Source organism: Gracilinanus agilis, chromosome 4 (genome assembly GCF_016433145.1).
Source record: "Gracilinanus agilis isolate LMUSP501 chromosome 4, AgileGrace, whole genome shotgun sequence".
Taxonomy (NCBI): domain Eukaryota; kingdom Metazoa; phylum Chordata; class Mammalia; order Didelphimorphia; family Didelphidae; genus Gracilinanus; species Gracilinanus agilis.
The window spans coordinates 402,228,150-402,243,578 of record NC_058133.1 but is presented as its reverse complement, the minus strand read 5'-3'; the positions used below and the strand labels follow the sequence as shown (position 1 = coordinate 402,243,578).

The 15,429-nt window shown below is 35.1% G+C and overlaps 1 protein-coding gene across 3 annotated transcripts in view; it reads right to left on the bottom strand.

The window, feature by feature from the left end:
- Nucleotides 1–15,429, bottom strand: part of ADGRG6 (adhesion G protein-coupled receptor G6) — a 186,573-nt gene that overhangs the window by 19,989 nt on the left and 151,155 nt on the right. For all 3 annotated transcript variants that reach the window (XM_044677199.1, XM_044677200.1, XM_044677201.1), the window contains 4 exons: nt 12,080–12,207; nt 10,912–11,180; nt 9,270–9,381; nt 4,634–4,917 (listed from right to left, as the gene is read on the bottom strand). In XM_044677199.1, coding sequence (XP_044533134.1) covers nt 4,634–4,917; nt 9,270–9,381; nt 10,912–11,180; nt 12,080–12,207 — 793 coding nt within the window. The remainder of the gene's footprint in view (nt 1–4,633; nt 4,918–9,269; nt 9,382–10,911; nt 11,181–12,079; nt 12,208–15,429) is intronic.

Sequence of the window (15,429 nt, the reverse complement as noted above, 5' to 3'; positions counted from 1 at the left end):
CCAAGCTTATATCTGTCACACTTTTTTCTATTTTTTAAAAATGGTAATACTGTGATTCTGTTGGTACACCATTGACATCATCATGCAGTAAGTGGCCAGAGGAAGATTGGATGACATCTTTCCCACCAGAGGGAACTGCAAATTGACTTTTATTTCTTTAGAACAAATCATGCTTTATTTCCAGATGTATGGTCTAATGGCTTCTAGCAATATTAATTATAATATGTATATACTTCAGTAATTTCTTCACAACTTTTCTAAATCGTGCATACTCTTTTAAAAGTGATTTATGTCAATGACTTCTTAATTTATATTCTTCATTATAGGGGAAAATAATATTACTTTTTTTTTAAACCCTTACCTTCCGTCTTAGAGTCAATACTATGTATTGACTCCAAGGCAGAAGAGTGGTAAGGGTAGGCAATGGGGGGTCAAGTGACTTGCCCAGGGTCACATGGCTGGGAAGTGTCTGAGGCCAGATTTGAACCTATGACCTCCCATCTCTAGGCTTGGCTCTCAAGCCACTGAGCTACCCAGCTGCCCCCAATAATATTACTTTTTCAGATTCCTTCCTGAAGTAAAATACATAAAAGACAAATTAATATTTATAAGTAAATATGGAATGTAATAATGTTACAGAGGAAACTCATTTGTCAGCCTTTAAGGGAAAAAACGGTTGAAATGACAAACATGTAAGTTTTCTTATATGGAAATTCTAAAGAGAAGAACATGGATTTCTAGGGGAAGCTAGAAAATTATAAAGTTGGATTTGGTCTTAGCTTAGTTAAAGCTTTTTATTTTTTTAAATTTCCAGTGAGAAGTCTGAATTTCATCAGGAAAATTCTAGTACTAGGTCTAAATTTTTTTTAACTCTATTGGTTCCTTACCTCTCCTTTTTTTAGCTAATTACATCAGTTGTATTTTTAAAAACTCATATCACTTCATATAGATTTATTGGTTACATTGTACACATGAACTGCTGTTTATCTAGAATCCAAATCACCAGAAAGAACAAGCTGCTGAATTTGAGTTATGTTATAACTTCCAGTTTTACAAAGAAGAAAAAGCTTGCAAAAAACTAATCACACAAAAAACCTACATTTTAAATATAAATACTAGATTCAGTACAGATAAAACTCAGCATTCTATTTTTATGATTTTAGACATATAACAATGCTTATAATGATGGCCTGATGCATTATAAGATATTAATATTCATTCTGAATTAAAAAAAATAACAGTGTTTTGAGTATAGTACTGTTGCCTTCTTTTTTTGGAAGATAAATTGGTAATTTTTAAATAGTAGATTAGTTAAGAAGAATTCCTAATTCCAAAATCATTCTGGATAAACAAAAGTTTATTATAATTACCTAAAAGAATAGCATTTTTTAAAATGCATTGAATAGTTCTTAGACTACAAAAACTCAAAACTGTGGAGTTATAATCTGAATACTCAGTACAGTTTCTTTAAGATGTGTGTGCTCTTTTGGGAAAGAATATCTTGTCTACAAACAAAATCTTTTCAGAGGAAAGTTATAGAGAATAATTCACCAATATAGATATTTAATGCTTACTTAGAGGATGTTTGAGCTAAGGACATGAAAGAACTTCTAGAGTAGAGCCCTTGTTTTATATAAGAGGAAAAGTGAGACCCAGAAAGCTGAATTGACTTCCCTAAGATCATACAATTAATTAATGGTGAAGCTAAACTACACTATTTTTCCATGAAATCAAGTAAATACTATTTGGTAGGCTAATATGTTCTACATTAGTGCCTTCTAAAATGAACTTTCCTTTCTAGGATATTTTTAAGAAAGTACTATCGGATATGCACAAATCTGTTCTGAATTTGTACAGTTTAAAGTCAGTCTTAAAATGCAGAAATTTATGAAGAACAGAAACTTGATGAGGGTTACAGCATTTTCCCCTACTGACAGGAGGATCTCGCTGGGAAAAAGAAAATATTCCAATTCTCATTAATGGAAACAGACCTGAACAGACTGCTGTAGCCATTGAAATTGTCTGAAACTGCCAGGAAATTCTAATTGCAAAAACAAGTTTGAAAAGAGTAGATCAATGTGTCTTTTATGGGTAAGCTATGAAATTTCATTATATAAAGCTATATAACTTATAAAACAAACAGACATTTTCCTAAGTATTTATTTAGGCTTCTTTGTAATGGGAGATACAGAAGAGATTAGAGGATGTCTCATTTTTTTGTAGAAATGGATCATGAAGAAATTTTTATATATTCTTAATACATAGTTTCTCTTCTTTGAAAATTATTCATCTGATGAGTGAATATAATGAACCTGTTTCTTTTCCTCTGGTATAGGAAAACAGAGTAGACTATATGTGGCCAAACTGGCTATAATGCAATTACTTTGGGGAAAAAAAGATTCAGGCAAATTCAATGTCAAACTCTGGAATACTCCCAAATTCACCCCAGAAGAGAAGCCATTCCCAACTCAGCCGAATTATTTTTCACCTCATTCAACCTCTTACCTTCATTTCTATTCATAAGATAACGAAAATTTAATAATTATAAATGTAATCAATTGCACATAACTACACATTTTTAAGGTATGGACAAAGTCAGCAGTTCATGTAGAAGAGATATTGGGATTTTAGTGATATACAATCAACTTGTGTCAACAGTGGGATATGAATAAAAGAGCAAGAAAGGACCCAACATGATCCTAGGGTTTATTAAAAGAAGTGTCACATCCAAAACAAGGGAAGTAGTTAACAGACAACAGATAGAAAATTGTGATCAATTTTCTGTGCCATATTTTAAGTGGATCATTGGCAAACAATGATAATGAGAGAAGATTATCTGGAATTTATTAAAGGGAGAGATAATGTATTTTTCAAATTTGCAGACAGTACAAAGCAAGGAGAGATAAATAGCAGAGCAGAAGAACAAACCAAGATCCCGAGAGAATTTGATCTATTATAAATTACATTTCATAAGGAAAAATGGAAAATCCTACACATAGGTTTAAAAAATAAATGTTTCAAGTACAAGATAGGGGTCTTGTGGTAGGAAGAAAAGTTTTTCTGAAACAGTTCTGTGGATTTTGGGAGACAGCAAGCTCAGTATGAAACATCAGTTATATGGCAGCCAATAAAGCCAATGATAAGGAAGTATTAAGTCCTCTTACACTATGTCCTAGCCTGACCCCATTTGGAGAACTGGTTTCGCTCTGGGGACCCCATTTTAGGAAGGACATCATTAAGTCAGAGAGCATCTGGAGAAGGATGATCAGGATGGTAAAAAGTGTCAGGTTCATACCTGATGAGCAACAGTTGAAGACCCTACTGATGTTCATCCTAGAACAGAGCACTGGGAGGAGATGGGGAAGGAATGAAGCATCCTCTGGTATCTAAAGGGCTATCATAAACATATAAAAGGATTTATACTCCTGTAGAACTAAGAACAATGTATGGAAGTTCTAAAAGGACAAATTTAGTCTTGATGCATGGAAAAACCTCCTCACAATTAGAGCCATCCAAATAAATTGAATAGACCATTATAGGCAGCAGTATTTTTCCTTATATTAGCAGTTATTAAGAAAAGATGGTAATTTATTTATGGTGCATACTATAGAACAGTGATTCTCATGCTTTTTGGTTTTAAGTGTCCTTTATAAGCTTAAAATTATTGAGGATTTCAAGGACTTTTTGTTAAAATAGGTTTTACATTAGAAATTAAAACTTCTTAGTGTTGTTGAAAATAATTTTGACCTTCTAAACTCTCTGGAAAGGTCTTAGAGACTTCTAGGGATCTCTGAACCGCTCTTTACCAACTTCTGCTATGAAGAGGTCATGTTTCCAGTATACATTGTAATAGATGATTTTTAGAGCCCTTCCAAATCTAAAATTCTGTGATCCTGAGTGGCAAGGCCAGGTATCATGGGAAATATAAGTTTTTCTGCTTCACAAATTCAGAAAGGATCTAGTTATCAAGTTGAGTATGCAACTATATAGTCATGAGATACTATATGATAAGTTAATTCTATAGTTCTTTATTATCCAAAATATTATCCAATGAGAGGTGGTCAAGTGTCTTGCTTAGCTTTTTTAGAACTAAGGGAGATTTAATTATAAGGAAGATGAGAAGTAAATCCTACCGACCAGTGGACCCTTTCTGTAGAGTAGGGGATCTTAGTTATTTTTTTGTCACAGACCACTGTGGCAGAAACTCATGAATCCTTTCTTGGAATAATATATTTAGACAAATTAAATTAAATACATGGGGTTACATAGGAAACAATTATATTGAAAATGAATGTGTACCTTTTTCCCATTTGAATTCCTGGACCCCTCAAAATTTCTATCTTTTGGCCTAGAAATTCCCTCTTATATTCAGAGTAATAAATATTTGAATAATTAAAACAAATATTCAGTAGAACCTTTAAAGAACTTTATAGTCATTCTTTGAGACAGACAGTAGAACCTTTAAAGAACTTTTAAGTCATTCTTTGAGACAGATAATTGTTGAGACCTTCTTGCTAGGCAAACAATCCCAGAAACCTTGAGAAACTCTTCCAAGACAACATGCAATAAGAACACACAAAGACAAGTTAAAGCTAGATTATAGAAAATACTCAAAGGCAGTTTTTTTTCTTACCTTGTAATGAATTGAAGATGGAGAAGAGGTACATGAAAGCAATGTTTAAGGGTCCCCAGGCGAAGAAGGCAAAGCCCCAGGTCATGCCTAAGAGAAAAGTGAGGCTAACCACACTCCGTAGGTTCCTCAATATCTCTTCTCGGAGAGTCCTGTTGCTTCTTTTCCCATTCCTCCCACAGATCTGCACCATTACTACAATGAACATGGCGACATTCAAGAGGAACATGACTCCAAAATAACCCGCACAGGTCACATAAAACACCACGGGATCTTGGATCCAACAGCTGTAAAGAAGCAAAATTTAAAAACAGTCCCTTGTTTAGTGATTGCTACCATGCTTCACACTGGCGATTTCCTATTAGACGGGGAGGAATGGGCCAGAAAAGGTTTGGCTTGGGAGTACTGCTAAACAATGTCATATCTTGTTCAACAAACAGATTCAACTTTCTGGTCCTTAATTTCCTTGTCTATAAAATTAAGGTATGAAATGGATGATTCATTTAAACATTCAATAACTTAATTTCTGCATCTAACCTATTATAGAATTTTATAAACTAAAGTTGATTCTGAATCACATAAAATTTAATTTGTTTCACTATCTTTGTCTTTTATAAAGGTGAACTATTCAGTTTAATTGCTTTTTAGTCATGACCAACTGTTCATGTCCCCATTTAGGGCTTTCTTGGCAAAGAAACTGGAGTGATTTGGTATTTCCTCCTCTCTCTCATTTTAAAGATGAAGAATCAAGGCAAAATTGTTTAAAGGACTTGCCCAGGTTCACACTTCAAGTGAGAGTCTTCCTAACTTCAGTTTGGCACTCTAGTATTCCACCTCACTGGCCCAGGGATGAGCTAGAGATCCTAATTCAAGGAAGCAAATTGTACCCTGGAAGGTATTAATGAAACTCTGGATGGAATGTGTGACTAGAACCTAGCTTGTAAAAGGAGAATATATAACTTATTCAAAAAGAATATAAAGGGGGAGCTGGGAGGCTCAGTGGATTAAGAGCCAGGTCTAGAGATGGGATCGAGATCCTGGGTTCAAATCTGGCCTCAGACCCTTCCCAGCTGTGTGACCCTGGACAAGTTACTTGACCCCCATTGCCTACTATTATCACTCTTCTGCCTTAGAGCCAATACACAGCATTGACTCCAAGATGGAAGGTAAGTGGTTAAAAAAAAAGAATATAAAAAGTGGGCAGCTAGGTGGTTCAGTGGATTGAGAGACAAGCCTGGAGACAGGAAGTCCTGGGTTCAAATATGACCTCAGACATTTCCTAGCTATGTGACTCTAGGTAAGTCACTTAACCTCCATTACCTAGTCCTTATTGTTCTTCTGCCTTGGACCAATACAGAATATTGAATCTAATATGAAAGATGAGGATTTTTAAAAAATATAAGAGATTTCAGGAGGTAGAGTATCATTGTATGCTAGGAATATACAAACATACAAATATATGTAAATATTCACGTGAATAATAAGATAGGAAAAACATGATGGATAAAATTGGGGTAAGGCTTAAAAAGGGCAGAAATAGAAATGACGTAGGTATGTGCCTTTATGGACAGAATTGAGTCCTCAAAGGATAAGTTAATGAGCTTGACTTCTCTGTTCCTAGAAAAAATGTACACCATATTGTCAAGTGGATGGGTTTGTGAGCATTTTCCTTTAATGGCAAGGAGGATGGGGAAAGAGAATAATGATTTTTTTAGCACCTGTGATGTACCAGGCATTATGTTAAGCACTTAATAAATATAATCTCAGTTGATATTCACCACAAAACTTTGAAATAGGTCCTTTTTATTATCCTTAGTTTACAGTTAAGAAAATTAAGGCAAACAAATTAAGTTACATGCCCAGAGTCACACAGCTCATAAGCATCTGAGGCTGGATTTGAACCCATGTATTATTTATTCCAAGCATAGTGCTCTCTCATGCTGGGCCAAGGCATGTGTAGCATGGCATAGTAGATAGAAAAGATCTCAGAATTATAAAGATCAGGTTTCCAGACCTACCCCTGGAACACACTGGCTATGTGACTCTCATTCCACGTTAAATAATTTACTCTGTCAATGGCCTTCTCTAATTTCAAATCAGAGGTTTTCCAAATTGTGCCCTGGGAATCTGTTCTTAGCCTTATTCTCCTTCATTTTTTTTTACTAATGACTGGAAGATACAGGAGTGTGTTCATCAGATTTAAAGATAATTTGAACCTGGGAAGGAAAGTTACCATATTTGATAGTAGAGTCTTGAGTCAAAGAGATCATGCCAAATTATGGGCCAAAGCGAATAAGGTAAAAACCTAATAGGAAAAATATATAACTCTACATTTTTGTTTTAAATTTCAGAAATACAGAACTGAGGAGGAGTGGCTAAACAAATATCCTCCCAAGAAAGATTTAATTGAATTGCTAGTGCAGTTCAATTAAACAGTATACTATAATCTGCCACATCAGATGGACTGTGCTTAGATCTATTCACATCTTAGGATATCTGTAAAAAAGATGGAATGTGTCTAAAAGGGGGCAAAGTGGATAATGAGGGATCTGGAGAATATACCACAAAGGGATTGTTTGAGGTAAAGGAGATGTTTAACCAGAAGAAAAAACTTAGAAGGGAGAGGATAACTATCGTCAAGTATTTTAAGGGTTCTGATATGGAAAAAGGATTGGTTTACTGTGCTTGGCCCCAGAAAAATGGCTAGAAGTTATTAATTTTGGCTTGACTTAAGGGCAAACTTTCTAACAACTGCAACTATTCAAAAGTAATATAGGCTGCAGGAGATAGCATTGGGAAGGCACTACAAAGTAGAGGGATTGGGGACGGCTATCTGTAGAAGAATGAATTTTAGCTCAACTTGAAGGAAACAAGAGAAGCCAAGAGGCAGAGATGAGGAGGGATGGGTGATAGACAAAATGATCTAAGCCAGGAGCCTGGGGTACCTTCTTGTGGAGCAGCAAGGAGGCTTTTTGAGTTCTAAATTACTTACTGACTTCCTTTCCTCTAGTGTACTATGTTAAAACAGGACCCAGGAAGGATAAATGTTTGGCCACGTGGACTTCTTTGGCCCTGATTCCTCCAAAAAATTCTTACTGAAATTTGAAGTTCCTGATATTCACTGGTGACATTTTTATAAAGCAATTCAAAGTTGGCAAAATGTTTTAATATTCATTATCTTATTCAGGCCTCACAACAACCTTCATAGAAATTGTAGGTTTGTTTATTCCCAGTTTTCAGATGAGGAAATTGATATTTGAAGGCATGAAGTAGGCCCATGGTTCTATGGTCAGATAGTTAATTATTGGAGGGAACGCAGGTCTTCCTAATTTCACATCCTGCAGTCCACCACCATTATGGCACATTGCCTCTCCAAACAGACCTCATTTCATTTGAGTCTCAAACTATGCAAATGGACACAGATTCATGCCTGTCATATGAAAAATGAGATGTGACTTTTCCTTGCCAAGAAGCAAAATGGTTTGATGAATAGGGTGTTGAACTTGGAATTAGGAGGATGTAGATTCATAACATGACTCAAATACTTAGCTGTGTGACTCTGGACAAGTCACTCAACCTTTCTTGGCCTCAGTTCATTATTGAAATGAGGGAGTTGGATTAAGTAGCTCCAAGTTCCATTCCAACACTTATTCTAGGTTCTCATAAGCTTAATCCTTTATCTTTTACTTTGGAAAACTTGAAAAACTAAAAAAAAACAGGCCATAGAAAATGTTATAATATCTATATAAAAGAGGTATATATTTATCTATCCATAAAATATAGTGAAATGTAGAATAATCCAAGCATTCTTTCTACTATGAGGACTGTCCTAGAATACTCTAAGAATTCTGCAATATTCCTTTCTGAACTTCACAAATCCCATCACTTACTCATATAGTGCCTTTTATTACTGTTCATTTCATGTGTTCTCATGTCATACTTTCCCAACTAGACCTAGTTCCTTAAATGCAGAAATGATGCCTTAGACTTTTTTGGTATCTCTCACCACTACTCAGTAGCCCACAGTAGGTACCCAAGACACATTCTGAGAGAATTTATTTTAGTATATATTGAATAATTACTATAATTATTACTATAATCCAAGTTTTGAATTAGAGGCTCCAATCAGACCATTGATTTTCACACTTACTTTGTTCTTAGAAACTCCAAGGAATATTTTCCCCCAATAAAACTTGATTAATAGGTAAGGGAAATTATGATGCTCTTCCAGCTAAATACTTACTATTCACCATAACCTATGGAGATGGGGAAAGCTTGAGAGTTTTAATGCACCACTTCCCAATTAGCTACTTACCAATTAGAGATGTCTTGAGATATTCAAGAGAAGTGTCGAATACTAAGCTCCCAAAATGATATTATGGACCTGCATCAGAGAACTTAGAGGTCCTTTATTATTGAGAGAATTATTTGACCAGATATTTACCAATCAATTAATAAATTAATTTCAAGAAATAACGCCTCTCTTTATAATTTGTTAAACTGAAATAAATTTTTAACAGGGGAATATTCTTGCTGACTATTTACAAATTTTAAAAGGATGATTCACAACCAGCTTAGGCATCTCTTATGAAATATAAACCAATCACTAAAAATTTCCCAATGTACTTTTGCTACTCACAACTCATTGCCTTGTCCCTTGATGTCTTGGCCATAACCTTCTTTTCCATATATTTCATTTGCATTTGTATTTCTACTTGCTAGAACAACTGTCACCACCAGAGCAGGCAAACCTGTCATAAAAGATCATGACATCATAACTGTCTTTGATGAAACATACTAAACTGTCTTTAAAGATTAATCAGGGCTAGGGAGAAAACATTCTTTTTATAGCAATGACTTAAAACATTAACTAGCAGGGAGAAACCATGATTTTTCCCCAGGGTAAGAATTTGAAGGTTGCCAAAAACTTAATCCAGGCAATATCCCCAGTGAGCATGGCGAATTTTTCCTCTGAACCTCTTCCCCCTTCAAAACTAGTTCTCTATACTTTCCTGAGGTATAGAAACTAATAGGTATACCTTTGGGATGGATGTACCTGAATTAAAAAAAACTGAAAAACTCATTTAATTATTATGAGATATCCATCTCACATTAGTGATGATTAGGAGATTTTTCTTTCAAAGGAGGAATATCTCAATAATGGGAGAACTGAGGGATAAGGAGGAGAGTTCTTAGTCTCGAACATCTTATGAGTGAGTGATGCCTATTTCTGGTCCAGCTCATTTCTGTGAATGGTGTTACTTCTGATTCAGGTATGGCAGAAATGACATCAAACTCATAAAAAACTTCTAATTATGATATTTTAAGGAATTTGGTAGTTTTTTTTAATTAGAAAAGCAGGACCAAAAGTCAAAATTACAGCTACTCAGCATCTTATATATTTTGTTTTCAGTTGAGGAGCCAAAATATTTTAATTAAATACACTATGACCACATCATTTGGCTCCCTTGATGGTTTCTCAGGATTGCCAAAAGTTAGGCACATTTGCATAAGGAAGGTTTTCTTTTCTCTTCCTCAGAACAAACACATCTTCAGAATTTCCTTCTTTCAGTGATACAAAATTTGTAGAATACTCTCACATATAGTTTAATGGAGACATGTTGTACTATAAAGGTACTAGTCAAAATATCTACATCTTAGCCATCTAGGCTACTATGGAGGGATATCCACCTGTGGCACTCACAGTCCCTTTAATGACATCCTTCTTCACTACTCCTAAAGGAAACAAGTGAAGGAAATATCTCAGCTCTAGGTAGACATGGAAAAAACTAATTAGATGTTTCCATTCAGGCAAAGGCGATGATGCCCATTTCAGTAGCCATACTGAGAAGTCTGGGCATAGACCCTACATGTTTTCTGATCACTTGTTCAATCACAAATTTCTAAAGCTCAATCACATATAGGGTAGATGGGTGTATCTTGAGGGTGGAGCACCATGACCAACTCTATTTATTTGGCTTAGAGTTTAAGGCTAGCCCATGTGCTTTGAAGCACAATGGGATCATACAATTCAGTGCCAGATGCTTTTTCAGAAGACTTGGGATGGGCTGGTGTTTGGGTACACAGGAAATAGATTTGTTGGTGACTCATGGACCTTTCCCCTTACTACCATTCTGAGAAACTGTTCTATGGATGATGACATTCTCCTTGAGGAGATTTATAGCTCAATATACCTCATTTCTAGTAAGAAGCTTTCCTTTGACAGTGTCTGTGATGCTGCTATATGAATCTGGCAAAGCACATAAACTTTGCTCACTTACCCCAGCCAATGATGCAGAATTTCAATATATACCGGCGAATGTAAGTATTGAACACTTTAACCAGAGCAATGTACATGTGAACAGCCTCCAATCCCATCCATGTGAAGGTTGCCAGAAGGAAAAAATGTAGAAGGGCTGCAACAGCTACACAGAGTCCATCGATGTCAAATGAGGTGATCCAACCATCAAGGAGGAAGATTAGATTTAGAAACAATAGGGCAGTACTAAGATTCATCAGGATTTTGGAGGGATAATCTCTCCGTAGCTTTCTGGAAATAAAGTATAGATGGAGATGCTTAAGCAATGACCACACATATTAATGGAAGCATAGTTACCAGGGGTAAGGAATAAGGATTTTGTTTGGCTCTGAAATGACTAATGGAGTACCACCAGATATAAATAAATGAGATATTATAAAAGAATAATAGGATCAAAGACTTGGAGATTAGAGTTCAGCTAGCCCAGTCTTCTCCAGAAATAGTCCTAACACCAAGAGTGACTTACTCAAGGTCATACAAGTAAGCAGGGTCAGGGTTTGAATGCAGGTACTCTGGTTAATGATCTTTTAAGGAAAAGGTGAGGGACATTTGTGAATATACCTGTCTTTCTATAGGAGATTTTCCCCCCTCTTTTTATAAATGAAAATTTTAATGAAAGGGAATACCATTAGCATATTTCACCTAACAAAAATTTCATGGAAAAAACCTAGAGTATTAAAAATAAAATAAAACCTCTATCTTTTATCACCCCCTAATTGTTCTCTGCTAATAGTTGATATTAATTCTCAAGTTAAAGGCTACTTTTTAAAGACTTTTGAGGAAAATCTACCAATACTTCTCCTTTTCAATTAAAAATTATATAAAGCGTATACTGCTAAAAAGCTATAGAAGTTTGTGGTAAAGAGGTGCAAGTTTGGATTAATTCTATAATTTGCAGACATTTTTCCTGACAATCTAAGAAGATTCTAAAGGTCATTCATATATTAGATACTCATAAGAAGAATCTATATTTGGTATTGTTATATATGACAAGACACCCCATAAATTAAAACCACTCTGACTGATATGAGTCACAGAGGATTTAAATGTTCCTTAAAGCAAAGAAAATTTTCTTGTTTTTACTTTAGAGTAATCAGTACCTTGGGTTCGGCAGATGGTGAAATACTTACTCAAAAGCAACATATGTTAGGAGAGTTGCCGCTGAAAATATGGCAGAAACTCCACAACCAATGTAGGTAATAAAGGTCAGGACTTTCGTGTTTCGTGTATCTATCTGTGAAGCAGTTCCTTGAAGGTCCTACATAAAACATGAAAATGCATTATATGAATATTTTCTTTTGCCATGGCTGCTATTTTTCCTTACTGAAAAGTTTAGATCTAATCTTTGTAATCACTTGAACACTAAATACATATTATACTGGTGATATATGCCTATTTTGGTGACACATTCCTCAAATATTAGTTTTCTCATGAGTGAAAATTGTATAGCTCCAGCAATCTGCTGTTGGCTTCATATTATGGAACTATAGTTGGAAAACTTACCATTAGTAATTTTTCATCATTTCTCTTCTTTTTAAGCCTTTATTTTCATTACATAAGATAAATGACACTTGAAAAATAACATAGAGACAAAGTAATGGAGAAAAAGATCACCTCCAAAATTATTCTTGAGTTATGCTGATTTATAAAATGCAGAAATGAAGGAATATAAAGATAGCGAGGTGGCCAGATAGAAAATAAAGGTTTTAAAAAAGGAAGAAAGAATTGAAGGAACAGAGTAGTTTGCTCTCCTTTTTTCCATTGCTGGGAAAAAAAATTACACTAGCTCAATAATGGTGGTTGGGGATATTATGTCCCAATTTAGGATAAATTAGACAGATGGTATTTATCAAATATATTTATCACCTTATTTTCTTTCCTCCGGTTATAGTCATAGCTCATTAGAGCTGAAAGAGACCTTAGAGATCATGTAGATCAAGCCCCTCATCTTGTCTCTTTTGCAAGCCCCAGGCAGTTAAGCCTGACAATGCCAGTGGGAGTTGTGCTTTGCTATTGACCATAATATGAAAACCAGCCTCTTCTATAAAACAACACAGCCAAGGAAGCAAATACTTTATAAGTACTGGGAATAAAGGTACCCAGTGTGACTATGCTATAAATTTCAAGTAGCTCCTCAAATGTTAAAATGTATAAAGAGACCATGGAGGCCCTGAAAATGTCTTCTGTGGGGGAATAAGGATTCTTAAAAGGAACTTAGGAAAGACTCTAAATAAAAACTCTAGTGGTCTGGAAAGGCTAAAGATGAACTAAATCTTTCTTGGGCATATTATAAAACTGGCTAAATTTTGGAATTTTTTTCTTCCTACCCTCTATAGTTCCACAAAAGCAGTCACAATGGAAAGAGGGAAGGAGATGACTAAAAAAAATATTTTTTTATAGACACGGAAAACTACTGTTTTATATAATGGTAGCAAGCAAAATACAACTAACAGCAAATTCTTAATGAAATCAAAACAATATGTGAATAAGTCAGTCATCCAAGGTTATCATGGCTCCAAACTTAAAAATTCTTTGCTTTGGAGATTGGCCAAGATGGCAGAGCAGAATAAAGTAGTAATCTAGTTCTATTCCATAACTCCTTCACATAGGTCTAGGAAAACTACTAGAACAAGTCCTGATTGAAAAATTCATGAATTAAAAAAATCACGAATCATTTTTCTAGACATGGTGTGTAAGGAACTAGAGAGGTTCTGGATGGTAGAGATTGGGTCAAACCAGGGATGTGCTCTGCAGAACCTTCCAGCAAGAGGGCAGAGGATTGCCCTGATATCAAAAGCCTGTCTGCAGTTCTGCATTGTGGCAAGAAGAGATCTGAGATCTTACAAAGCGATCTTATCCTGACTTATGTAGGAAGCAGGAATAGGGAGCAACTGACAGCTCTGTAGATTATTACTCAGTGTTGAATCATAAATCCAATGTGGGCTGAGGAGAGAACCTCTACCTAGAGATGCCATTCAGGGATGAGGAATGGTCCTAGGTCCTAGGCTGTATATCTAGTAAGGAGTGACTTCAACAACAAGCAGGAGCTATGTGGTTCATATCCTAGGCATGGAGCTCAGGCTCAATTCCAGACCAGTTTGAAGCTTGCCGAGTAATAACTAGAGTAAAAGGCCCAAACCAAGGCAAAGTCAATAGTTCTATTACTCTGAATCAACTGAGATTCTCAGCTGACTAGCAGTAGCTGAGTTCAGCAGTAGTTTACTGAAACTCCAACAGATGAGCCAATAGGTGTGTTGCTTAGATCCAAACTCAGATGGGCAAGAACTTAGAGTGCTCATATCAGGAGGACAGCAATCAGACTTTGCTCTGGATGTGATCATTTTGGAAGCATTAAAGATTGCAAATCCCCAGATTAAGTGATCCCAAAGATCCTGAAAATTACACATCATGTAATATGCAGGCAAGCAGTGGTAAGAATCTACAGGACATAAGATAAGGTCAGATATTCCCTCTAGAGGTAGACAAAACCCAGCCCTGACATCAAATCCAAAATCAGAAATTAGGTCAGAAGAATGAGCAGGTAATCAAATAAAAACTCTGTCTTTAAAAAGGTGTAGTGGTGATGGGACACTAAAGGCAGAAATTCAGATAGGAATAACGCCAAAACATCTATAAGCAAAGCTTCAAAGAAAAAAACAGGCTGAGCACAAATTCAACTAGGATTCTTTGGAGAGAAGAAGCAAGAAGGATTTTTAAAGCATTAAATATATTTTAACAAATGAAGTAAGAGTGCAAGAGAAAAAATAAATGAGAACTATGGAAGAATTGGAAAGGGAAATAATAGATTGGAATAAAAATCTTATTTATCAAAGCAACAAATTCCCTGAAAATTAGAATGAGCCACATAGAAGCTAATGAGTCTGAGATAAGAAATTTTAAAACAAAGTTACCAGTTTGAAAAATAAAAGAAAATATATGTTATTTCAAAGTAAAAAAGGATAACTAATGTGAAAAACAGATCAAAGAGATACAATTTCAGGTCAATCAACTACCCTAAAGCTATGACTAAAAAACAAAACAAAATAAAAAACCTAGACATAATATTTCAAAATATCATAAAAGAAAATTACCCAGATCTATTAGAACCAGAATACAAAGTAACAATAGAAAGAACTTTCCCTGTATCTTTTGAAAGAAATCCTTAAATCCAAGGAACAGTATAACCCCAAACCAGAAGTTCCTGGTCAAGAAAAAACTGTAAGCATCTAGAAAGAATTCGAGTACTGAGGAGGCACAGTTAGGATTGCATGATATTTAGTAACCACCCTACAAAGAAACAAAGAGCTTAAAACATGCTACCTAATCCCTGAAAGAGAAGCTATGGACTCAGGGTACAGATTGAGATACATATTTTTTGGACACGGCCAATATGGGTATTTGCTTTGTTTGATTATATATATATATATATATATATATATATACATATATATATATATATATATATATATATATATATATA